The sequence below is a fragment of the Balaenoptera acutorostrata genome, chromosome 8 (genome assembly GCF_949987535.1).
Source record: "Balaenoptera acutorostrata chromosome 8, mBalAcu1.1, whole genome shotgun sequence".
NCBI classification, from domain to species: Eukaryota; Metazoa; Chordata; class Mammalia; order Artiodactyla; family Balaenopteridae; genus Balaenoptera; species Balaenoptera acutorostrata.
The window spans coordinates 60,405,834-60,433,387 of NC_080071.1; the positions used below are offsets into that span (position 1 = coordinate 60,405,834).

Here is a 27,554-nt window from a genome sequence, read left to right on the forward strand (position 1 = left end):
TCTTGGTGTGTTTCTCCTGGGGTTGAACCTGTATGGGACTCTCTGTGCTTCCTGGACTTCAGTGACTATTTCCTTTCTCATGTTAGGGAAGTTTTCCACTATAATCCCTTCAAATGATTTCTCAACCCTTTCTTTTTCTCTTCTTCTGTGACCACTATAATTCGAATGTTGGTGCATTTACTGTTGTCCCAGAGCTCTCTGAGATTGTCTTCAATTCTTTTCATTCTTTTTTCTGTAATCTGCTTCTTGGCTGTTATTTCCACCATTCTGTCTTCCAGCTCACTTATTCGTTCTTTTGCCTAAGTTATTGTTATTGATTCCTTCTAGTGTATTTTTCATTTCAGTTACTGTGTTGTTCATCTCTGTTTGTTTGTTCTTTAGTTCTTCTAGATCTTTGTTAAAAATTTCTTGTATTTTCTCAATCCGTGCCTCCATTCTATTTCTGAGATTCTGGATCATCTTTACTATCATTACTTTGAATTCTTTTTCAGGTAGATTGACTATTTCCTCTTCATTTATTTGGTCTTCTAGGTTTTTACCTTGCTCTTTCATCTGTGACATATTATTTTGCTGTCTTTTTTTTTTTTTTTTTTTTAGTTTATTTTTGGCTGTGTTGGGTCCTCGTTGCTGTGCGGACCTTCTCTAGTTGCGGCGAGTGGGGGTTACTCTTTGTTAGGGTGCAAGGGCTTCTCATTGCGGTGGCTTATCTTGTTGCAGAGCACAGGCTCTAGGCACACAGCCTTCAGCAGCTGTGGCACGTGGGCTCAGCAGTTGTGGCTCGCGGGCTCCAGAGCACAGGCTCAGTAGTTGTGGTGCATGGGCTCAGTTGCTCCATGGCATGTGGAATCTTACCAGACCAGGGCCCGAACCCATGTCCCCTGCATTGGCAGGTGGACTCCCAACCACTGCGCCACTGGGGAAGCCCCTTTTTTCTTTTTTGATGAGTGGGACTGTGTTCCTGTCTTACTGTTTGTTTGGCCTGAGGCTTCTAACACTGGAGTTTGTAGGCTGTTGGGTAGACCTGGGTCTTGGTTTTGAGATGAGGACCTCCAGGAGACCTCACTCCGATGAATATTCCCTGGGGTCTGAGGTTCTCTGTTAGTCCAGTGGCTTGGACATGGTGCTCCCACTGCAGGAGCTTTGGCCTGACCCCCAGCTCATGAACCAAGATCTTGTAAGCCACACGGAGCAGCAAAAAAAAAAAAAAAAAAGGGGTGGGGGGAGAACAATAACAAAGTAAAAAATAAAATTAGACTAGAAAACTAACAGATATGTTAGAAAGAATATAAACATAAAAATATAGATAAAACAACAACCAGAAGGTAAAACAGAACCACAATAGTAAAAAAGAGGAGGAGAAAAAAAAAGTTGGAAAAGGCTTTGGCTGTGGAGGGCGGGGCCTAAGCAGAGGCAGGGTTTGGGTGATGGGCAGGGCCTATGCTTAGGACCTGCAGGGCTGGAAAAGGCTCTTGGGTGTGTGGGCGTGGGGCTTAGGCTCAAAGGAACAGAAGGGACCCAGGTGTGCCTCCTGCCTCTGTTCTCAGAGGGCGGGGGAACCCATCTGGGAGCCCAGCAGGCTTCTTGGGCTCAAGTGGGCGGGCAAATGCCCTCCACTCCTCTCCTGCTACTCTGGTCCTGGAGGACCCCTCCTGCTTGCCTCTCCTGCTCTCCCCTGGCCTCCCTCTTATGCCCCCAGGACCCACACAGCCCAGAGGGGGGCCTCCGAGGGCATAGGACCCGGCCAAAGAGCCAAGCAGATTTCTCTGGCTGACAGGGCAGGGGATACACTGGGCGTGCTCCCCCTGATCCAAGCCCCCAAGGGTCCCTCCATGCGTGGGAACCCCTCCCCCCTCTCAGCCACCCTCAGGGGTGCCGGTCCTGTCCAGCTTCCACTTTTCCCCCACCTCGGTCTCCCCATGTCCTATCAGTTCGCTTGGGGGTTCCTCCCATCTCCTTGGGTGGCGAGGTCTGCCACAGCATCCTGCGGGTGTCCTAGTCATGGGGAGACGTGAACTCCGCGTCTTCCCACACTGCCATCTTGATCTGGGACAACATTAAATGCACCAAGATTCACATTATAGAGGTCCCAAAAGGAGAAGACAGAGAGAAACGACCTGAGAAAATATTTGAAGAGATAATAGCTAAGAAATTGCTTAACATGGGAAAGGAAACAGTCACCCATGTCCAGGAAGCACAGAGAGTCCCAGGCAGGACAAACCCAAGGAGAAACACACTGAGACACAAAGAATAAATTGACAAAAATTAAAGACAAAAAAAAAAAAATTAAAAGCAACAAGTAACATGCAAGGGAATTCCCATAAGGTTATCAGCTGATTTCTCAGCAGAAACTCTCAGGCTGGAAGGGAGTGGCATGATATATTTAAAGTGATGAAAGGGAAGAACCTACAACCAAGAATACTCCACCCAGCAAAGCTCTCATTCAGATTCAATGGAGAAATCAGAAGCTTTACAGACAAGCCAAAGCTAAGAGAATTCAGCACCACCAGCCCAGCTTTGCAACAAATGCTAATGGAACTTCTCTAGATGGAAAAGAAAAGGCCACAACTAGGAACAAGTAAATTACAAATGGAAAAGCTTATCAGTAAAGGCAAACATACAGTAAAGGTAGGAAATAATCTGCACACAAATATATCACAACCAGCGACTGTGAGAAGAGGAGAGCACAAATGCAGGATATTGGAAATGCATTATAAGACCAGCAACTTAAAACAATCTTGTTTATATACAGACTGTTATAGATACCAAATCTTCATGGCAACCTCAAAACCGAAAATCTACAATAGATACACACACAAAATAGAGAAAGGAATCCAAGCACAACACTAAAATTAGTCATCAAATCACAAGAGAAGAGAACAAAAGAGTAAGGGAAGAAAAAAGACCTACAAAAACAAATCCAAAACAATGAACAAAGTGGCAATAAAAACATACATACATTTAAGTACCTTAAACGTATTAAATGCTCCAACCAAAAGATATAAACTGGCTGAATGGATACAAAAACAAGACCTGTATATATGCTGTCTACAAGAGACCCATTTCAGATCTAGGGACACACACAGACTGAAAGTGAAAGACACTACATAATGGTCAAAGGATCAATCTAAGAAAAAGATACAACAATTGTAAATACATATGCACCCAACATAGGATCACCTCAATATATAAGGCAAATACTAACAGTCATAAAAGGAGAAACTGACAGCAACACAGTAGTAGTGGGGCACTTTTTTTTTAAAATAAATTTATTTATTTATATTTTATTTTTGGCTGTGTTGGGTCTTTGTTGCTGCGCACGGGCTTTCTCTAGTTGCGGCGAGCGGGGGCTACTCTTCATTGTGGTGAGTGGGCTACTCAGTGCAGTGGTTTCTCTAGTTGCAGAGCACAAGCTCTAGGCCATGCGGCTTCAGTAGTTGCAGCACGCAGGCTCAGTAGTTGTGGCTCATGGGCTCCAGAACTCAGGCTCAGTAGTTGTGGCACATGGGCTTTAGTTGCTCTGTGGCATGTGGGATCTTCCCAGAGCAGGGCTCGAACCTGTGTCCCCTGCATTGGCAGGCAGATTCTTAATGACTGCGCTACCAGGGAAGTCCCATACTGGGGGACTTTAACACCCCACCTCCATCAATGGACGAATCATCCAGACGGAAAATCAATAAGGAAACACAGGCCTTAAAAGACACATTAGACCAGATGGACTTGATATTTTGATATAAATTGATATTTATAGAGCATTCCACCCAAAAGCAGCAGAATACACATTCTTCTCAAGTGCACATGGAACATTCTCCAGGACTGATCACATACTGGGCCACAAAGCAAGCCCCAATAAATTTAAGAAAACTGAAATCATATCAAGCAGTTTTTCTGACCACAACACCATGAGATTAGAAATCAACTACAAGAAAAAAACTGTAAAACACATAAACAGATGGAGGCTAAACAATATGCCACTAAACAACCAATGGATCACTGAAGAAACCAAAGAAGAATTTAAAAAATACCTAGAGACAAATGAAAAACTGGACAGCTACATGTAAAAGAATGAAACTAGAACACTCCCTAACACCATACACAAACATAAATTCAAATGGATTAAAGACCTAAATGTAAGACCAGACACTATAAAACTCTTAGAGGAAAACATAGGGAAAACACTCTTTGACATAAACCACAGCAAGAACTTTTTTGACCCACCTCCTAGAGAAACAAAAATAAACAAATGGGACTTAAACATAACATAAGCACAGCAAAGGAAACCATAAACAAGACAAAAAGACAATCTTCAGAATGGGAGAAAATATTTGCAAATGAAACAACAGACAAAGGATTAATCTCCAAAATATACAAACAGCTCATGGAGCTCAATATCAAAAAAACAAAAAATCCAGTTAAAAAATGGGTGGAAGACCTAAACAGACACTTCACCAAGGAAGACATACAGATGGCCAAGAGGCACATGAAAAGATGCTCAATGTCACTAATTATTAGAGAAATGCAAATCACAACTACAGTGAGGTATCATCTCACACTTGTCAGAATGGCCATCATCAAAAAATCTAGAAACAGTAAATGCTGGAAAGGGTGTGGTGCAAAGGGAACTCTCCTGCACTGTTGGTGGGAATGTAAATTGATACAACCACTATGGAAAACAGTATGGAGATTCCTTAAAAATCTAAAAACAGAACTACCATATGACCCAGCAATCCCACTACTGGGCATATACGCTGAGAAAACCATAATTCAAAAAGAGTCATGTACCACAATGTTCACTGCAGCTCTATTTACAATAGCCAAGACATGGAAGCAACCTAAATGTTCATCAACAGATGAACGGATAAAGAAGTTGTGGCACATATACACAATGGAATATTACTCAGCCATAAAAAGAAATGAAATTGAGTTACTTGTAGTGAGGTGGATGGACCCAGAGTCTATCACACAGAGTGAAGTAAGTCAAAAAGAGAAAAACAAATACCGTATGCTAACACATATATATGGCATCTAAAAAAAAAAAAATTGGTACTGATGAACCTAGTTGCAGGGCAGGAATAAAGATGTAGACATAGAGAATGGACTTGAGGACACGGGATGCGAGAGGGAAGCTGGGGTGAAGTGAGAGTAGCATCGACATATATACACTACCAAATGTAAAATAGTTAGCTAGTGGGAAGCAGCAGCATAGCACAGAGAGATCAGCTTGGTGCTTCATGATGACCTAGAGGGGTGGGATAGGGAGGATGGAGGGAGGTTCAAGAGGGAAGGGATATGGGGACATATGTATGCATACGGCTGATTCACTTTGGTGTACAACAGAAACTAACACAGTATTGTGAAGCAATTATACTCCAATAAAGATCTATTAAAAAAAGGATTAAAAACAAAATAGAGACAAATGAAAACAAAAGCACGATGATCCAAAACCTATGGGACACAGCAAAAGCAGCTCTAAGAGGGAAGTTTATAGTGATACAAGCTTACCTCAGGAAACAAGAAAATTCCCAAATAAAATCCTAATCTTACACCTAAAGCAACTAGAGAAAGAAGAACATACAAAACCCAAAGTTAGCAGAAGGAAAGAAATCATAAAGATCAGAGCAGAAATAAATGATATAGAGAAAAATAAAACAACAGAAAAGATCAATGAAACTAAAAGCTGGTTCTTTGAAAAGACAGAATTGATAAACCTTTAGCCACACTCTTCAAGAAAAAAAGGTGGAGGCCTCAAATCAATAAAATTAGAAATGAAAAAGAAGAAGTTACAATGGACACCACAGAAACACAAAGGATCGTAAGAGACTACTGCAAGCAACTATATACCAGTAAAATGAACAACCTGGAAGAAATGGACAAATTCTTAGAAAGGTGCAGTCTCCCAAGTCTGAACCAGGAAAAAATAGAAAATATGAACAGACACAATCACAAGTAGTAAAATTGAAACTGTAATTTAAAAAAAAAACTCTCCTTTTGTTTATGGTTTCCTTTTCTGTGCAAAAGGTTTTAAGTATAATTAGGTCCCATTTGTTTATTTTTGTTTTTATTTCCATTACTCTAGGACATGGATCCAAAAAGATATTGCTGCAATTTATGTGAAAGAGTGTCCTGCCTATGTTTTCCTCTAGGAGTTTTATAGTACCTGGTCTTACATTTATGATAAAAACTCTGCAGAAAGTGGGCATAGAGGGAACATACCTCAGCATAATAAAGGCCATATATGACAAACCTACAGCTAACATCATACTCAATGGTTAAAGCTGAAAGCATTTCCTCCAAGATCAGGAACAAGACCAGGATGTCCACTTTCACCACTATTATTCAACATAGTTTTTGGAAGCCCTAGCCATGGCAATCAGAGAAGAAAAACAAATTTAAAGAATCTGAATTGGAAAAGAAGAAGTAAAACTGTCAATGTTTGCAGATGACATGATACTATACAGAGAAAATCCTAAAGATGCTACCAGAAAACTACTAGAGCTCATCAATGAATTTGGTAAAGTTAAAAAATTAATACATAGAAATCTGTTACATTTCTATACACTAACAATGAAAGATAAGAAAGAGAAGTTCAAGAAACAATCCTATTTACCACTGCATCAAAAAGAATAAAATAAACCTACCTAAGGAGGCAAAAGACCTGTACTCTGAAAACTGTAAGACATTGATGAAAGAAATTGAAGATGACACAAACAGATGGAAAGATATACCATGCCTTTGGATTGGAAGAATCAATATTGTCAAAATGACTATACTACCCAAAGCAATCTACAGATTCAATGCAATCCCTATCAAATTACCAATGGCGTTTTTCACAGAACTAGAGCAAAAATTCTCAAAATTTGTATGGAGACACAAAAGACCCCAAATAGCCAAAGCAATCTTGAGAAAGAAAAGTGGAGCTGAAGGAATCAGGCTCCCTGACTTCAGACTATACTACAAAGCTACAGTAATCAAAACAGTATGGTACTGGCACAAAAACAGAAATATAGATCAATGGAACATGATAGAAAGTCCAGAAATAAATGCATGCCCCTATGTTCAATTATTCTATGACAAAGGGGGCAAGAGTATAGAGTGGAGAAAAGATAGTCTCTTTAATAAATGGTGCTGGGAAAACTAGACAGCTACATGTAAAAAAATGAAATTAGGACATTCTCTAACACCATAAACAAAAATAAACTCAAAATGAATTAAAGACCTAAATGTAAGACTGGATCCTAAAACATATGCAGAACTCTCTTTGACACAAATCACAATATCTTTTTCAATCCGTCTCTTAGAGTAATGAAATAAAAACAAAAATAAACAAATGGGATATAATTAAACTCAAAAGCTTTTGCACAGCAAAGGAAACCATAAACAAAACGAAAAGACAACCCACAGAATGGAAGAAAATATTACAAATGATGAGACTGACAAGGGACCAATCTCCAAAATTTACACACAGCTCATGCAGCTCAATAACAAAAAAACAAACAACCCAATCAAAAAAATGGGCAGAAGACCTAAACAGACATTTCTCCAAAGAAGACAAACAGATGGCCAAGAGGCACATGAAAAGATGCTCAACATCGCTAATTATTAGAGAAATGCAAATCAAAACTACAATGAGGTATCACCTCAAACCAGTCACAATGGCCATCATCAAAAAGTCTACAGACAATAAATGCTGGAGAGGGTGTGGAGAAAAGGGAACCCTCTTGCACTGTTGGTGGGAATGTAAATCGGTACAGCCACTATGGAGAACAGTATGGAGGTTCCTTAAAAAACTAAAAATAGAGCTACCATATGATCCAGCAATCCCACTCCTGGGCATATATCCAGAGAAAAACAAATATTTGAAAGGATACATGCATGCCAATGTTCACTGCAGCACTGTTTACTATAGCCAAGACATGGAAGCAACCTAAATGTCCATCGATGAAGGAATGGATAAAGAAGATGTAGTACATATATACAATGGAATATTACTCAGCCATTAAAAAGAATGAAATAATGCCATTTGTGGCAACATGGATGGACCTGGAGATTATCATACTAAATGAAGTGGGAAAGATAAATATCATATGATATCCCTTATATGTGAAATCTAAAAAAGTATATACAAGTGAACTTATTTACAAAACAGAAACAGACTCAGAGACTTAGAGAATGAAATTATGGTTACCACAGGGGAAGGGTGTAGAGGGAGGGATAGACTGGGAGTTTGGGACTGACATGTACAGACTGCTATATTTAAAATAGATAACCAGCAAAGACCTACTGTATAGCACAGGGAATGCTGCTCAATATTCTGTAATAAGGACCTCTCTGGTGGCGCAGTGGTTAAGAATCCACTGCCAATATAGGGGACACGGGTTTGTTCCCTGATCCAGGGAGATCCCATGGAGACACTAAGGCTGTGTGCCACAACTACTGAGCCTGTGCTCTAGAGCCCATGAGCCACAACTACAGAGCCCACATGCCACAGCTACTGAAGCCCACGTGCCTAGAGCCTACGCTCCACAACAAGAGAAGCCACCACAGTGAGAAACCCACACACCATAAGAGTAGCCCCCACTCGCCGGCAACTAGAGAAAGCCCGTGCGCAGCAACGAGGACCCAACACAGCCAAAAATTAATTAACTAATTAAAAAATATTCTGTAATAACCTAAATGGGAAAAGAATTTGAAAACTAGATACATGTATATGTATAACTGAATCACTTTGCTGTATATCTGAAATTAACACAACATTGTTAATCAACTATACTCCAATATATAACTTAAAAAATTTAAATGTATATATGTAAAAAAAAAAAACCAGTCTAGTCTTTTGGAGAACATTTCTAAAACAGTCTTTTTATTTATTTTCTTCTTTTTAATAGTCTTTTATTTTTACCCATATATTTACCATTACCAGTGTTCTTCATTCCTTCCTGTGAATCTGGACTTCCATTTGGGATCAACGTTCCTTTGATGTTTATTAAAATGATACAAACCCTCAGCTTTTGTCTTTCACAGTCTTTTTGGAGAATATTTTCATTGCATTTAGAAATCTAGGTTGACCTTATTTTTACCACTTGAAAGACAGCATTCCCTTGACACCTGACCTCCACTTTTTAAAAAATTTTATTTATTTATTTATTTAATTTATTTGGCTGTGTCAGGTCTTAGTTGAGGTATGCAGGATATTTGTTGTGGCACGTGGGATCTTTTGTTGTGGTACGTGGGCTCTTTGTTGGGGCACACGGGCTCTAGTGCACATGGACTCAGTAGTTGTGGCACACAGGCTTAGTTGCCCCGTGGCATGTGGGATCTTAGTTGCCCAACCTGGGATCGAACCCGTGTCCCCTGCATTGGAAGGCAGATTCTTAACCACTGGACCACTAGGGTAGTCCCTGACCTCCACTGTTTTTGATGGGAAGTATGCTGTTATTCTTACTGTTGTTCACTTGAATGTCATGTGTTTTTTCCCTCTGGCTACCTTTAAGATTTTCTTTTTTCTTTTTTCTTTTTAGCAGTTTGACTATGATGTATTTTGGTGTGATCATCTTTGTACTTATTCTGCTTGAGGTTCACTGAGTTTCTTGAATCTATAGATTGATGTCTTTCATCGACTTTGGAAAATGTTTAGCAGAGAAAATTCTAAAATATTAAATACTCTAAATACTTCCTCTTCTTTCCTTCTGGCATGTAGTTACACATCTATAAATTGAGTGATGTTGCCCACTGGTCTCTTCCATTTTTCAATGTTTTTTCTCTCTGAGCCTCAATTTGAATGATTTCTATTGACTTGTCTTTCAGTTAACAGATCCTTCTGTTCTGTTCAGAATGCTTTGAAACATTTCAAATGAATTTTTCATGTCAATATTATATTTTTCATATCTAGAATCTCCATTTGGTTCTTTTTAGTTTCCATTCTCTTCAAAATTCCCATTGTGATCATCCATTTTGTCCTCCTTTTCCACTTTGACATATTTATGATAGTTACAACATTCCAATCTGCAGATTCAAACATTTGGGTCACCAGGGGGTTTACCCCTATTGTCTGTTTTTATTTCCCCATGAATAGCAATTTTTTATTATATGATGGGCATTGTGAAGTATATGTAATAGAGACTCTGGGTTTTTATATCTTCCTCTAAGAACTACTGAGTTCTTTTCTGGAAGGCAATCAACTACTGGAAGATCATCTTGATTCTATGAAAAAGTTTGAGGATAGGTCTGTTTCAGTTTTTGTCCTTAGTCCTAGTAGGTTTAACCCTTACTCTTAGGACATGATCCTTATTCCTAAGACCTGGCCTTTCTGGGATCTCAACTGAATACTGAGAATGTTCAACAAGGTCTCTCCACTTTAGCTGCATCAGACTCCAAAGACTCTGAATTTGTGACTTCTGAAATCTCTATTCAGCTCTCAGCTCTCCAGCACTTGTTCTCTGTAATTTCTCCTACAAACTCTCCTTGCACATGCACACTTTAGGATCCAGCCAAGAACCTGAGTGGAAAACCTACACAGATTTCTAGCGCTCCTTATCTGCTGCTCCCTCCTCTCTAGTACCCTGCTTTACAAATTCCAGCCAGCTTAGCAGCCCAAAACTCATCTGTTTCCTCTGCTCAGCCTCTGCTTCCTCCACCCAGAAAGACTGTTACTTTCTGTTTGGGTTTCACTTCCCTGTGCCAGATTTGCTGCCAGACAGAAAGCTATTGTAAACATGGAGCTCACCTCTTGTGCTTCCCTTCTCTTAAGGATTGCAGCCCTCCAATTCCCATTGTAAAATACCAAAAAATAGTTGCTTCATATATTTTACTAGTTTTAGGGTTGTTTAGAAGAGAAGAGTAAATCTAATAGCAGCTGCTCCAGCATGGCCAGAACAGAAATCCTCTACTATTCATTCTTTGATATGAGTTTTGTTTTAACATCACTTACCCAACAGCTTTCCAGAACAATTAAACTAGGTTAAATCCACTTGCTATTCCTTTGTATTTTTTGGTTTGTATGTTTTTATTTTTAACCTAGATCTACTTTGTAAGCTTTAGCAAATTAAAGTCCTAAAGTATATACAGTATAATTTTATTTTATCCTAGTTAGGTAGTACATAGTTTAAAAATCAAACAGTTTTACAATGGCTAAATCAAAGAAATGTTTTTTCTCCCACTTGTATTAACCATTTTTTCCCCTATATTTTATGATGTTTCAACATCTTAAAAAGCTTGCTGGCCAGAGAGAGAATTTCCCTCCCAGGGCTAGCCAGATCCTAGAGATAGCAAAGGGCTTGGCTTGATAGTAGCACATCTTTCATAGGCTAACTAACCAATCTCAAGTCTATAGCCCTAACCACCTCCTTATCTCTCATATGGAACTAATATTTCCCCTGCCCTAAATCATCCCATGGCCAGGTACCAGGCAACTAGAGACTATACTACAGCCCACAGCCTGCTGGAATTATTCAGATTAGTTAATTCTAAACTGTTGAATTCCACCCTGCATTACCTTCCTCAAGGAAACCCCAATAAAGGCTTTGGCTTGGGCTCTCCCCTTGTTTCCGTCTTCTGCCTCCTGACCACCCTGAAACTTCCCCTGGGGCCTTGTGTGGTGTGGTGTGGTGTGTCCCTTTTTCTCAGGAAATATAAATCATAAATTCTTCTTTCAATGGCATTACCCTCTCTATGTCGTCATTCAGTCATACCTCCATAAATTCGATCCCAGGTATAATTTAGTACACTACCCAACCCACTACCTAATTTTCACTCTTCAGAAGCCACCTTTCAACCTTTTTAAGGGATTTCTCTGGTTTTTGGCATAAAATCATGTTACTAATTACTTTTTTTCTTTTTAGTTTTTAGATACTATCTATTTTTTTAACTGAAGTATAGTTGATGCATAATATTATTTAAAGTACAGGTGTACAATACAGTGATTCACAGGTTTTAAAGGTTATACTCCATTTATAGTTATTATAAAATATTTGCTATATTCCCCATGTTGTACAATATATCCTTGTAGCTTGTTCTATACTTAATAGTTTGTAGCTCTTAACTCCCCATCCCTATTTTGCCCCTCCCCCTTCCCTCTCCCCACTGGTAACCACTAGTTGGTTCTCTGTACCTGAGTCTTCTTTTTTGTTATATTCACTAGTTTGTTGTATTTTTTAGATCTCACATATAAGTGATATCATATAGTATTTGTCTTTCCTGACTTACTTCACTTAGCATAAAGCCCTCCAAGTCCATCTGTGTTGCTGCAAATGGTAAAATTTCATTATTTTTTTATGGCTGAGTAGTATTCCATTGTGTGTATGTACATGTATATATGTATGTATGTATATATATCTTCTTTATCCATTCATCTGTTGATGGACACTTAGGTTGCTTCCATATCTTGGCTACTGTAAATAATGCTACTATGAACATTGAAGTCATGTATATATCATCTACTGACTGCTTATTGTGGAAGAAAAATATTCACTCTCAACATCTTCCTCCCACAATTTTCACGTTTCTTTTCCCCTCAGTCCTCCAGTATATTATATATCATTTTTTGTTAGAATAATACTTAGTGTTTATATTATTATGTATATGTAACTATTTTTCAGGGTTTAATAATATACTTACAATGATCATATTTCTTGCCCTGTATCATTTTTTAATTTCCCTGGAGTTAATATGTGTCTTGCTTTTTTATGTTTCTTTGCTTGTACAATTTTCTATGTAAATATTACTAGGTCATAGGTCATTCCCAAACTTTCCATTAGAGTGCCACTAAAACTCTCCTCTTATTATACTCAAACTAATAGCTCCTATTAAAATAAATATAGGAAAAATATTTTGATTATGCTAAAAATCACCCTATTAATTTATATTGTTTTCCAGTATTAATTTCAAGTTTTATTTAAATGGACATATAGCCACAAAATTATTGAAAACTTGGCAATGAAGTCTAGGAAAATTATTGGCAAAGTAAAAGAAATAATATGGATTGCCTATAGCAAAACAATGCTCTTTTTTAAAACTATGTTTAAAGGACTATCTTCAATACTCAACACTTAAGCAAAATGAAGTTTGAAAAAATATATATATATACGTATATATGGTATAGAGGAAACGTTTTAGGATTTCACTAAAATTCAGCTAATGTAATAAAACTATCAGGAAACAACTGGACTAATCAAGGAATCCTACAGCTAAATGAAATAGTGTCACTCATTTTGAAGACAACTCTGAGACACACTTAAGATTCTAAGAAGCTTAACTGTAAACAGAAGCAAACTCAGCATAGCAAGCTCTGGTGTGAGAGGTGGTTTAATGAAGCCAGTTTGAAGCCAGACTGACTGCATTCTCAGCTCCACCAATTACTAGTTCTATGACCTTAAGAAAGTTCTTTAAACCTTATAGTATCTGTTTCCTCATCTGCAAAATAAAGATGATAGTAAGAGTATATATATATTTTCAAGGGTTATAAAGACTAAATAAGCTAATCCATGCGAAAGTAATTAGAGAGAGTCTATATAAGAAGAAAGGAGAGAGGGAAAGGAGAAGGAGATGAAAAAAAAAGGTGTGCTATGCACTGAACGTTTGTGTCCCCTCAAAATTCATATGTTGAAGCCTAAATCTCCAACGTGATGGCATTTGTAGGTGGTGTGTTTGGGAGGTCACTAGGTCATGAGAATGGAGCCCTCATGAATCTGATTACTGTCCTTATAAGGAACTTCTCACATTCCAGAAAGGTGAGAAATAAAGGTTTGTTGTTTAAGCCACCCAGTCTATGGTAATTTGTTATAGTAGCCCACGCCGACTAAGGCAGGTGTAAGAGGGCAAATGGGAGGGGAAGACTAAGACAGAGAAAAATGCATCCATGTGTGATAAACACTCAGAATCACCGACAGCAAGATCTCAGAGAAGAACACCATGATTATGTATTCTACAGTAAACTGTAAAAACATCAATATAGCCTATAATACAGAAATAAAATACTGTAAAGTATCAAATAAAAGAACATTGCTTTTGTTTCTTTCCTGTCCCCTAGAAAAAAAAGATATTATTAGTGTAGAACGTTTGAAACTATAAAAATGCATTCTTTTATTTAGAAGAGAAATTTAACATTACCTGTACAGAAAAATATTTCACTTCATCAAATGTAATTACAGTGTCCTCTTCATTGTTTGGGGGTAGCAAGCTACACTTTTTTGTACATTTCACCACGTTGTTAATAGAGACGCGAATGAACAAATTACTGTAATGTTGTAAACTGACTGAAAATACATAATTAGGAAGCAAATTTTGTTGTAATTGAACAGTAACACATTGTAAAATTAATCCATAAAACAATTCAGGCCAAAACCTAAGAATCAATCAAATAAAGAAAGAAATTATAGAGCATATTAAACAATAAGGAAAGTCTTTTAAAATAGTATTTTTGCCCATCAGTGGTAGGTACAATATAAGTAGGAAAAGAAGGTTGATTCTTCCTTAGATTACTTCTCATACTTTTATCCTCATATTTCCATTATAATTCGTTTGCAAATTTTCCTATATATTATTTTTAAGGTGACTAAACATTTCCAATACATACTTGAAAATTTTTTTCTAAGCATAATTACATACAAATTTAAAACTTCAAAAAATATGTCACTTCAGAGTAATTTATTCTTAATTTGAGGACAACAAAATTTAAAGCAGCATTCTACTTTGTAATTCACTTCACTATATACTTCACTCATACTATATTGGTCTGTATGTTTATCTTTCATAGCACTCCATGAATTAAAACGATTTTGTTTTATGATTTAATTATCTTCAAATCTCTCTCTATTTAGAATTCTCTTCAATAGTTCACTTTATATACAAAAGAAACATCAAGTCTTCATAATGAGACTGGTTTTATGCCATGACAGATCTAATAATAAGCATTCAGCTTATTTAAAGGCACCGAGAAAAATAAACCCTTTAAACAATGTTTGAGAAGCATAGTTATTAATTAGAAATAAATTCGTATTATCATCCAAGAAGATATGTATATTTTCTTTAACTTATATGATGATCGAGGTGGATTACAGATAGCTAAAAATCTTTTGTCACTCTCCACACCAAAAAGTGGGGTTTATTTTCCTCTGCTCTTGAATCTGGCCTGGTCCTGTGACTACTTTAACATGCAACTGACATGACCTGGGCTGAGACTAGGATAGGGTGGCACTACCCAGGGTACAAAATTTAAGTGGACACCAAAAACTTCAGTAATCAATATTTTAATGTAATATTTTTAAATCAGAATTAATGCAGAAAAAAATGTTTAATGATGAAAGACAAGACCCTAGGACTACATGGAAAGAAAGGTCTAACCCTTTCAGCATCTCAGCTAAGTCCAGTCTTTCAGGCATTCTCACTAAGGCACCAGACATGTAAATGAGCCGTTTTAGGTATCCCAGCCCTTCTGAACTGCAGCCCCAGCTGTGATAACGTGAAGCAGAAGAACCACCTAGTGAACATACAGATAGTGATTGGTAATAAAGTGGTTAATGTTTTAAGCCACTGAGTCTTAGAGTGTTTTGTAAGGCAGCAATATATAACAGAAACAGTGATATATGATCACAGTATGGTTCTTAAATCAAAAGAAAGGATACTCTTAGGCGTAAAATGTTTGCAGTTCTTTACATGAATGGCTAGGCAGCCAACCTATAACAATCAAAATAAAAACACAGCGAATTAATTTTTAAAAGTTAACTTTTCTTCCATTTTACTCTCACCAAACTACATTTTTTTAAAGTTTCACTTTGTTAGTTTTTCTCATTAGAAATATTTTTTCTTATTAGAAACATCTAGTTATAGAAAACACCAGAAAGCAGAAAAATAGGCAAGATATGTTCAAAGTAAACTTAAAACAAACAAGAATACAAAGGAAAAAATGGTTCATTTATTAACTTCAATCCAACTGTCACTCTTTGAATCATTTCGATTTTACATTAGGTGAGAACTGATACAACATAGCATCTCGCATATAATAAGAAATATGCCTTGCTTCAGATAAGCTTTTTTATCCAGTATCCTAAAACCACTTTATTCATTCAATAATCATTAACTGACTATAATATGACAAGGGCTGTGAAATATTCATTCTCTCTTGTACAAAGTGTTTCCAAACGTTAAGGAAAATTATATCTTGTGTTTAACCATAAAACCAAGTACAAAATTAATACAGGAATACTTGAATACTAATATGCAGTATTAGCCAAATGTAAGCCATTTGATCTTAATTCAGCCATGTTTGGTTTTAAAAACCAAGTAAAAACAAGAGCAATATTATATTAAATATCTGTGAAACAAAATAAATGGCCCAATAGTAGTTTTAAATATAGCGTAAATAATTTTAAGGATTTGGTTTTAGAACAATGCAGAAAAAGAAGTTAGCACTCAATATTTAATTAAAAGACTACTGTATCTGAATGATGAAATTCTAAAGAAGAAAATATTGTGGTCTACTTCTTAGAGAGACATAAGTATATAATGTTATGTTAAAAGAAAGGTTCTAATCTAGGTGAGACTTAAAATGGTATTGCCATAGGAAAGTCCATGAATCACTGTTTACTTCTTAAAATTGGGTGCACACAAGGAGGGTAAAACAGGGAAATATAGCTATAATTCTGTTTTGCATAATTCTATATATAAAAATTCTGTCATAAATCACTGCCTGCCAAGTGTCTCAACATGAAGCCATCAGCAACTATCCTAATTTTCCTTATATTTCAATAGCTTTTTATACTTTTACATAAGAGATCCATATAATATAAAAAAGAGAATAAATTTCTATTCAAGTATAGAAAAAGATTTAACATTCAAAACCATAATGATGGGACTTCCCTGGTGGCACAGTGGTTAAGAATTCACCTGCCAATGCAGGGGACACGGGCTTGATCCCTGGTCCGGGAAGATCCCACACGCCACGGAGCAACTAAGCCTGCATGTCACAACTACTGAGCCTGCACTCTAGAGCCCTCAAGCCACAACTACTGAGCCCGTGCGCTTCAACTACTGAAGCTCGCACGCTCTAGGGCCTGTGTGCCGCAACTACTAAGCCTGCATGCTGCAACTACTGAAGCCTGTGAGCCTAGAGCCCATGCTCCGCAACAAGAAAAGCCACCACAATAAGAAGCCCGTGCACCACAATGAAGAGTAGCCCCTGCTCGCTGCAACTAGAGAAAGCCCATGCACAGCAACAAAGACCCAATGCAGCCAAAAACAAACAAACAAAAAAATCAAAACAAAAACCATAATGATGACCATTCACAGGTTGCAGAAAACAAATGTTGCCACAGACTGTGAGACCCATCTGTGGCCCAAAGCAATAACCCTGTCAACACCTTGACCCCCGAAACACTCTCAAACATGCACTTAAAACAGGAAGGCAACCACAGCTGTTCACAAAAGTACTTTATGTGCTCAATTTTAAGACATCTTTTTCATTTTTTTCTGAAAATGGGATATGATTATTAGAAATAGGAGTAGTGGGGTTGTGATGTAGTTATCATGGCCTACACATACACCAACTTTGCCAAATCACAGAACATTCAAAGAGAAGGTGATGTGGCTGAATCACACACCGGGAGGAGCCATCAGTCACATGCCAAACATCTCTCTGTCAAAACTTCCAGCTAACTCTTAAGAGAAGCTTTTTGATGTCTAGCAATATGCAATTCAAATAAGGAAAATATGAACTATAAGGAACTGTGGGAGAAATAAAAAGATTCTTCAAAATATGAGTTCTAAAGAGATGCAGAAGTCATTTTCAAGAATATGGATTACAGAAATTAGTATGTCAACATAGTGACATGCATAATAGTTTATGGCCAAAAGTGATTTCAAAGAATCTTTTCTAAGTTTAGAGTCGGACAGTGTAGGCTTATACTTCAACCTTGATTATGATAGAGGGAAGAAAGTGTTATATAATTTTATGAGTAAGGTACACCACAGTCATTCTGTAAAAACAAAAATGTATACATGAATTATTCTTATTTTCCCCCTAAAAAGGTGGTGTTAAATTCATCATATATTTTTTAATCAAGAAAATGTATTAGTAGACAATAGGAACTAGAGAAGAGACACAAGAGAAACTCTCATTTCACACCCACTAATTCTTCTAATAGTGTTTAGAAAATAAAGGTAACTGTGAAAGAATACCACAATATTTGATAGTTCTAAACATACAGAGATCCTCACGGCCTATACTCTCTCTATAGCGCCCAAAAGAGAAAACAGACTTTTCTGGTTCTCAGCCTAGACAGTAGGTCCCACCTGTGTGTGTACGTGTATGACAGATGAGTATGTTTGTTTTTGTTTCTATGGTTTATTATTTTTTGGATGAAGGAGAGATGTGGGATCCATTATCACTCAAAGGTCCCTAAATCTGACAAAAATATAATTATCTGAAGAGCTTAACAAAAATACTGGTTCCTAGGCCCTATTCTCAGATTCTAAGTTAGCAGATCTTAAGTGGGGCCCAAGAATCAATGTTTTAAAAAAGTATCCCAGGTAATTCTGATGTAACTAGCATTTGGGAATCCCTAGTAGAGACATCTTTTCTGTAAATCAGGATGTTTTCCATAATTTCAATGATTATTAGAATGCTCTTCTGACTCACAAAAATGAAAAATTCATGAATATGTTTATCAGAGAGGACCATTTTCTACACAGGCTTTTTGACATTAAATCGTTTTCATATGAAATAAAAAATAATTTGTACAGGTTTATTGAGGTTTAGTCATACATACCACATCCCCAAATGGCACCAAAGTTGGTGCCTCAGGTGTTACTTCTAGTTCTTTACTTTCAGACCCTTTAAGAGTTTTTCTCAGCATCTACAATGTAAATAAATTAATTTAAGACTTTATAAGGCAGAGAAAAATATAATTAGAAAAGATGTTATACTTCAACAAAAATTTTATGAGCATCTAGTATCAGGTATCATATATTTTATAACTTATATTCTATGACTTGAAAACTCATCTCTATCCTCACTAAGTTTATCATTAAGTTAGCAGAGAAACAAAATCTGTATAGTTAAATATAAAATAATTAAAGGAATTATGAGAGAGGAGAGAAGTACATAATAGCATAAACAATGAGTTCTCCTTGTTAACTAAAAATGATGGTCTTAATCTAATGTGGACTAGGTCCTGTATCCCACAAATGGCAGTAATTCTGCTTGCAAATTATTCCAATATTCTTTCAGTCATCAGCCACTGAAGGAACTGGAATTTAATCCTTAGGAATAGTAGGTACAGTGGAAAGAAGTAATGAACAGATGGCTTTTGGTTTTTGGTTGTGTGATTTCATCCAGAGTAACCCTACTAACAAATATTTCTGGGCTAATAATTAACTTTGTTCTTAAGGGCTCTGGCACAACACATAATGGTTAGCGTTTAAAAATTACAAGACATTTTAATATAGATTTGTATAGTAAAGTAAAGAGAAAGGGATGGGAGGGGAAAGGAGAGGAAGGGTGAGGGGAATAGTGAACAAACTGTCTATTAAAAATCTAATGCAAATCAATCAGCGTGATACACCATATTAACAGATTGAAGGAGAAAAACCATATGATCATCTCAATAGATGCAGAGAAAGCTTTCGACAAAATTCAACACCCATTTATGATAAAAGGCCTGCAGAAAGTAGGCAGAGAGGGAACTTTCCTCAACATAATAAAGGCCATATATGACAAACCCACAGCCAACATCATCCTCAATGGTGAAAAACTGAAACCATTTCCACTAAGATCAGGAACAAGACAAGGTTACCCACTCTCACCACTATTATTCAACATAGTTTTGGAAGTTTTAGCCACAGCAATCAGAGAAGAAAAAGAAATACACGGAATCCAAATCGGAAAAGAAGAAGTAAAGCTGTCACTGTTTGCAGATGACATGATACTATACATAGAGAATCCTAAAGATGCCACCAGAAAACTACTAGAGCTAATCAATGAATTTGTTAAAGTAGCAGGATACAAAATTAATGCACAGAAATCTCTTGCATTCCTATACACTAATGATGAAAAATCTGAAAGTGAAATTAAGAAAACACTCCCATTTACCATTGCAACAAAAAGAATAAAATATCTAGGAATAAACCTACCTAAGGAGACAAAAGACCTGTATGCAGAGAATTATAAGACACTGATGAAAGAAATTAAAGATGATACAAATAGATGGAGAGATATACCATGTTCTTGGATTGGAAGAATCAACATTGTGAAAATGACTCTACTACCCAAAGCAATCTACAGATTCAATGCAATTCCTATCAAACTACCACTGGCATTTATCACAGAACTAGAACAAAAAATTTCACAATTTGTATGGAAACACAAAAGACCCCGAATAGCCAAAGCAATCTTGAGAACGAAAAATGGAGCTGGAGGAATCAGGCTCACTGACTTCAGACTATACTACAAAGCTACAGTAATCAAGACAGTATGGTACTGGCACAAAAACAGAAATATAGATCAATGGAAAAGGATAGAAAGCCCAGAGATAAACCCACGCACATATGGTCACCTTATCTTTGATAAAGGAGGCAAGCATATACAATGGAGAAAAGGCAGCCTCCTCAATAAGTGGTGCTGGGAAAACTGGACAGGTACATGTATAAGTATGAAATTAGAACACTCCCTAACACCATACACAAAAATAAACTCAAAATGGATTAAGGACCTAAATGTAAGGCCAGACACTATCAAACTCTTAGAGGAAAACATAGGCAGAACACTCTATGACATAAATCACAGCAAGATCCTTTTTGACCCAGCTCCTAGAGAAAAGGAAATAAAAACAAAAATAAACAAATGGGACCTAATGAAACTTAAAAGCTTTTGCACAGCAAAGGAAACCATAAACAAGACGAAAAGACAACCTTCAGAATGGGCGAAAATATTTGCAAATGAAGCAACTGACAAAGGATTAATCTCCAAAATTTACAAGCAGCTCATGCAGCTCAATAACAAAAAAACAAACAACCCAATCCAAAAATGGGCAGAAGACCTAAATAGACATTTCGCCAAAGAAGATATACACATTGCCAACAAACACATGAAAGAATGCTCAACATCATTAATCATTAGAGAAATGCAAATCAAAACTACAATGAGATATCATCTCACACCAGTCAGAATGGGCATCATCAGAAAATCTACAAACAACAAATGCTGGAGAGGGTGTGGAGAAAAGGGAACCCTCTTGCACTGTTGGTGGGAATGTAAATTGATACAGCCACTATGGAGAACAGTATGGAGGTTCCTTAAAAAACTAAAAAATAGAACTACCATATGACCCAGCAATCCCACTACTGGGCATATACCCTGAGAAAACCATAATTCAAAAAGAGTCATGTACCAAAATGTTCATTGCAGCTCTATTTACAATATCCAGGACATGGAAGCAACCTAAGTGTCCATCATCGGATGAATGGATAAAGAAGATGTGGCACATATATACAATGGAATATTGTATCAGCCATAAAAAGAAACGAAATATATATCAGCCATAAAAAGCCATAAAAAGAAACGAAATTGAGTTATTTGTAGTGAGGTGGATGGAGTTAGAGTCTGTCATACAGAGTGAAGTAAGTCAGAAAGAGAAAAACAAATACAGTATGCTAACACATATATATGGAATCTAAGGGAAAAAAAAAAAAAGGTCATGAAGAACCTAGTGGCAAGACGGGAATAAAGGCACAGACCTACTAGAGAATGGACTTGAGGATATGGGGAGGGGGAAGGGTAAGATGTGACAAAGTGAGAGAGTGGCATGGACATATATACACTACCAAACGTAAAATAGATAGCTAGTGGGAAGCAGCTGCATAGCCCAGGGAGATCAGCTCTGTGCTTTGTGACCACCTAGAGGGGTGGGATAGGGAGGGTGGGAGGGAGGGAGATGCAAGAGGGAAGAGATATGGGAACATATGTATACGTATAACTGATTTACTTTGTTATAAAGCAGAAACTAACACACCATTGTAAAGCAATTATACTCCAATAAAGATGTTAAAAAAAAAAAAAAATCTAACCTGAAAAGGAGAATTGTATTTATTCCCAACCTTCGCTGAACTTGAATCAATATGGCCTTATTTATAAACAATAATTTCCCAGGAATCTTTGTCGTTGTGTCTTTCAAGAATCACTTGTTTAATTTTTACAGTATGTAATAATTCCTTATTATGTTGAAAATTTTGTTTTAAAGTACAAAACAAATACTTTCAGTGTACTGAAAACATTTGTTTTATACATCTTGGATCATTTTGTTATTGCTGCACTTGACTGGCTTAATGTGTTTTTTTTTTATATATATGATTAAATCATAGGTTAAGCTAACTGAACGACAATTACTGTACAAAAATTGTTTTATTTTTTGTATTGTTTCAAATACAAAACAATTGTTGCAAAAATATCAATCTGTGGACAGTGTATGTGTATTTAATATGGAACCTCATATTTTCTAATGTTTTAATGATCTTATTATGGAAGTCTACTTTGAATACGCATTTTAATAAATACAAAATAATTGGGGAAAAATCCTTTAGAATACTAATACTCAATTTATCCTTAACAACCTGGTATTTTATACTTAACAATCCCTCATTTTCTTACCTTTTTACTTTTCCTTCCTCATATGAGCAGAGCTCTCTTCAATGGCAGCAGCATGAACAAAACAACTTTTTGCCAAAATTCTATTAGAACCTTGAACAAAACTTCTAAAGGCTAGTCTCATAAAGCCTCTGATACCATCTAGAATTTCTCCTGAACCTGCAGAGAATTTTAATTTCAGTTAATTCCACTATGCCTTACCTCTCTGCTGCTTTTGGCCCCCAAAAGCAGAAGTTCCTCGTGGCACTTCTATTTTAAAGTCTGAACATTCACTCACATTGCTCTGCACTTCCTCCCCAATGGCCTTTCTGGCCCACTCTCCCCCATTCCACAGTTTCTTTGAAAACCTACTAGTCTACATGATTACCTTTTCCTAGGATGCTCCCACTCCCAGCACTAATGGCAAGCTCACTATCCTTACATCAATTAACATTCACTAATGTGCTGGCAGGACTATATGCCTGGCAATTTGCTGATTCCAGCTTGAGACGTTCCTGCCCTTCAGAAGTTCAGGCTGGTGTTGAAGACAGATAACAAAACAATGACAGTTTCACTATAAGTAAAACAAATGTTGAGAAGAGACAGTTTTATCTTTACTCATTCTCTGCACAGATCTTATACATGGAAAAAGAATGATTTATTCGATTGGTCAGACACTGCCATTCATTGTACAAGCTACAGGTGCATGGAATTAGGTCTAAAAGAGATGTTTTAAATCGTCTTTTTCCCTGCCCAAGCTCGGGAGCAACGACTCCTTTTCACACTCTGTGGTTCTCTGACCCCATGAAACAAGACCACTCACAGCAGGGACCAAGGATTATTCTCTAGAGTAGCAGGAGAAAATATTAGAATTTTCCAACTTCTTTAACAAATAAGGAAGTAAGCACATACAGACGACTATAAGCAGTAGACAAATATTCTGAGTAAAAGTGTGAGTTTCACACTCAGAGGGGTTCATATCAGTGCCCTCATGCTTTCAGGGTATTGCGTTTGCTAGTTAAGTGGGTTGACCAATTACATTAAGTAGTAGAATATTTAGTCTGCTTTGCAAATAGATGAGAACTGATGCCAAGAAATTTCATGGCAAAGCATTTTAAAAAGTTGGCAAACATAAAGATGCATCATGCAGTTTGGTTTTACAAAAAGATAAATGTTGCAATTTGCTAAACTCTTCTGTGATGACAGTCAGTAGTATATAAACTAGCAAATATTTTAAAATATATACTTCTCTATCCTTTCAGAGTAAGGTGATGACATTTTAATGTGTGAAAATAACTATCTTTTTGAAATAAACTCATGTTAAGATAAGAACATCTTAAAAACTATTGGAGACAAATTAATCAAGATGGCGGAGTAGAAGGACGTGCTCTCACTCCCTCTTGCGAGAGCACCAGAATCACAACTGGCTGCTGGACAATCATTGACAGGAAGACCCTGGACTTCACCAAGGAGGATACCCCACGTCCAAGGACAGAGGAGAAGCCACAGTGAGACAGTAGGAGGGGTGCAATCAGAGTAAAATCAAATCCCATAATTGCTGGGTGGGTGACTCACAGACTGGCGAACATTTATACCACAGAAGTCCACCCACTGGAGTGAAGGTTCTGAGCCCCACGTCAGGCTTCCCAACTTGGGGGTCCGGCAACGGGAGGAGGAATTCCTAGAGAATCAGACTTTGAAGCCTAGTGGGAATTGATTGCAGGACTTCGACAGGACTGGGGGAAACAGAGACCCCACTCTTGGAGGGCACACACAAAGTAATGTGTGCATCGGGACGCAGGGGAAGGAGCTGTGACCCTGGGGGAGACTGAACCAGACCTACCTGCTGGTGTTGGGGGGTCTCCTGCAGAGGCGGGGGGTGGCTCTGTTTCACCGTGGGGACAAGGACACTGGCAGCGGAGGTTCTGGGAAGTGCTCCTTGGCATGACCCCTCCCATAGTCTGCCATTAACCCCACCAAAGAGCCCAGGTAGGCTCCAGTGTTGGGTTGCCTCAGGCAAAACAACCAACAGGGAGGGAACCCAGCCCTACCCATCAACAGTCAAGTGGATTAAAGTTTTACTGAGCTCTGACCGCCACAGCAACAGTCAGCTCTACCCACCACCAGAGCCTCCCATCAAGCCTCTTAGATAGCCTCAACCACCAGAGGGCAGACAGCAGAAGCAAGAAAAACTACAATCCTGCAGCCTGTGGAACAAAAACCACATTCACAGAAAGATAGACAAGATGAAAAGGCAGAGGGCTATGTACCAGATGAAGGAACAAGAAAAAACCCCAGAAAAACAACTAAATGAAGTGGAGATAGGCAACCTTCCAGAAAAAGAATTCAGAATAATGATAGTGAAGATGATCCAGGACCTCGGAATAAGAATGGAGGCAAAGATTGAGAAGATGCAAGAAATGATTAACAAAGACCTAGAAGAATTAAAGAACAAACAAACAGAGATGACCAATACAATAACTGAAATGAAAACTACACTCGAAGGAATCAATAACAGAATAACTGAGGCAGAAGAACGGATAAGTGACCTGGAAGACAGAATGGTGGAATTCACTGCTGCGGATCAGACTAAAGAAAAAAGAATGAAAAGAAATGAAGACAGCCTAAGAGACCTCTGGGACAACATTAAACGCAACAACATTCGCATTATAGGGGTCCCAGAAGGAGAAGAGAGAGAGAAAGGACCAGAGAAAATATTTGAAGAGATTATAGTCGAAAACTTCCCTAACATGGGAAAGGAAATAGCCACCCAAGTCCAGGAAGCGCAGAGAGTCCCATACAGGATAAACCCAAGGAGAAACACGCCGAGACACATAGTAATCAAAATGGCAAAAATTAAAGACAAAGAAAAATTATTGAAAGCAGCAAGGGAAAAACGACAAATAACATACAAGGGAACTCCCATAAGGTTAACAGCTGATTTCTCAGCAGAAACTCTGCAAGCCAGAAGGGACTGGCATGATATACTTAAAGTGATGAAAGGGAAGAACCTACAACCAAGATTACTCTACCCGGCAAGGATCTCTTTAGATTTGATGGAGAAATAAAAAGCTTTACAGACAAGCAAAAGCTAAGAGAATTCAGCACCACCAAACCAGCTCTACAACAAATGCTAAAGGAACTTCTCTAAGTGGGAAACACAAGAGAAGAAAAGGGCCTACAAAAACAAACCCAAAACAATTAAGAAAATGGTCATAGGAACATACATATCAATAATTACCTTAAACGTGAATGGATTAAATGCCCCAACCAAAAGACATAGACTGGCTGAATGGATACAAAAACAAGACCCATATATATGCTGTCTACAAGAGACCCACTTTAGACCTAGGGACACATACAGACTGAAAGTGAGGGGATGGAAAAAGATATTCCATGCAAATGGAAATCAAAAGAAAGCTGGAGTAGCTATACTCATATGAGATAAAATAGACTTTAAAATAAAGAATGTTACAAGAGACAAGGAAGGACACTACATAATGATCAGGGGATCAATCCAAGAAGAAGATATAACAATTATAAATATATATGCACCCAACATAGGAGCACCTCAATACATAAGGCAACTGCTAACAGCTATAAAACAGGAAATCGACACTAACACAATAATAGTGGGGGACTTTAACACCTCACTTACACCAATGGACAGATCATCCAAAATGAAAATAAATAAGGAAACAGAAGCTTTAAATGACACAATAGACCAGATAGATTTAATTGATATATATAGGACATTCCACCCAAAAACAGCAGATTACACCTTCTTCTCAAGTGCGCACGGAACATTCTCCAGGATACATCACATCTTGGGTCACAAATCAAGCCTCAGTAAATTTTAGAAAACTGAAATCATATCAAGCATCTTTTCTGACCACAACGCTATGAGATTAGAAATGAATTACAAGGAAAAAAACGTAAAAAAGACAAACGCATGGAGGCTAAACAATACGTTACTAAATAACCAAGAAATCACTGAAGAAATCAAAGAGGAAATCAAAAAATACCTAGAGACAAATGACAATGAAAACACGATGATCCAAACCCTATGGGATGCAGCAAAAGCAGTTCTAAGAGGGAAGTTTACAGCTATACAAGCCTACTTAAAGAAACAAGAAAAATCTCAAGTAAACAATCTAACCTTACACCTAAAGAAACTAGAGAAAGAAGAACAAACAAAACCCAAAGTTAGCAGAAGGAAAGAAATCATAAAGATCAGAGCAGAAATAAATGAAATAGAAACAAAGAAAACAATAGCAAAGATCAATAAAAGTAAAAGCTGGTTCTTTGAGAAGATAAACAAAATTGATAAGCCATTAGCCAGACTCATCAAGAAAAAGAGGGAGAGGACTCAAATCAATAAAATCAGAAATGAAAAAGGAGAAGTTACAACAGACACCGCAGAAATACAAAGCATCCTAAGAGACTACTACAAGTGACTTTATGCCAATAAAATGGACAACCTGGAAGAAATGGACAAATTTTTAGAAAGGTATAACCTTCCAAGACTGAACCAGGAAGAAACAGAAAATATGAACAGACCAATCACAAGTAATGAAATTGAAACTGTGATTAAAAATCTTCCAACAAACAAAAGTCCAGGACCAGATGGCTTCACAGGTGAATTCTATCAAACATTTAGAGAAGAGCTAACATCTATCTTTCTCAAACTCTTCCAAAAAATTGCAGAGGAAGGAACACTCCCAAACTCGTTCTATGAGGCCACCATCACCCTGATACCAAAACCAGACAAAGACACTACAAAAAAAGAAAATTACAGACCAATATCACTGATGAATATAGATGCAAAAATCCTCAACAAAATACTAGCAAACAGAATCTAACAACACATTAAAAGGATCATACACCACGATCAAGTGGGATTTATCCCAGGGATGCAAGGATTCTTCAATATACGCAAATCAATCAA

The 27,554-nt window shown here is 37.3% G+C and overlaps 1 protein-coding gene across 1 annotated transcript in view; it reads right to left on the minus strand.

Annotated features, from left to right (window-relative positions):
* Window positions 1–27,554, minus strand: part of C2CD6 (C2 calcium dependent domain containing 6) — a 120,243-nt gene that overhangs the window by 73,872 nt on the left and 18,817 nt on the right. Inside the window, exons 2-4 of the mRNA XM_007190533.2 lie at window positions 18,756–18,842; window positions 15,615–15,666; window positions 14,101–14,246 (exon numbers count right to left, since the gene is read on the minus strand). Of these exons, the coding sequence (XP_007190595.2) occupies window positions 14,101–14,246; window positions 15,615–15,666; window positions 18,756–18,842 (285 nt within the window). The remainder of the gene's footprint in view (window positions 1–14,100; window positions 14,247–15,614; window positions 15,667–18,755; window positions 18,843–27,554) is intronic.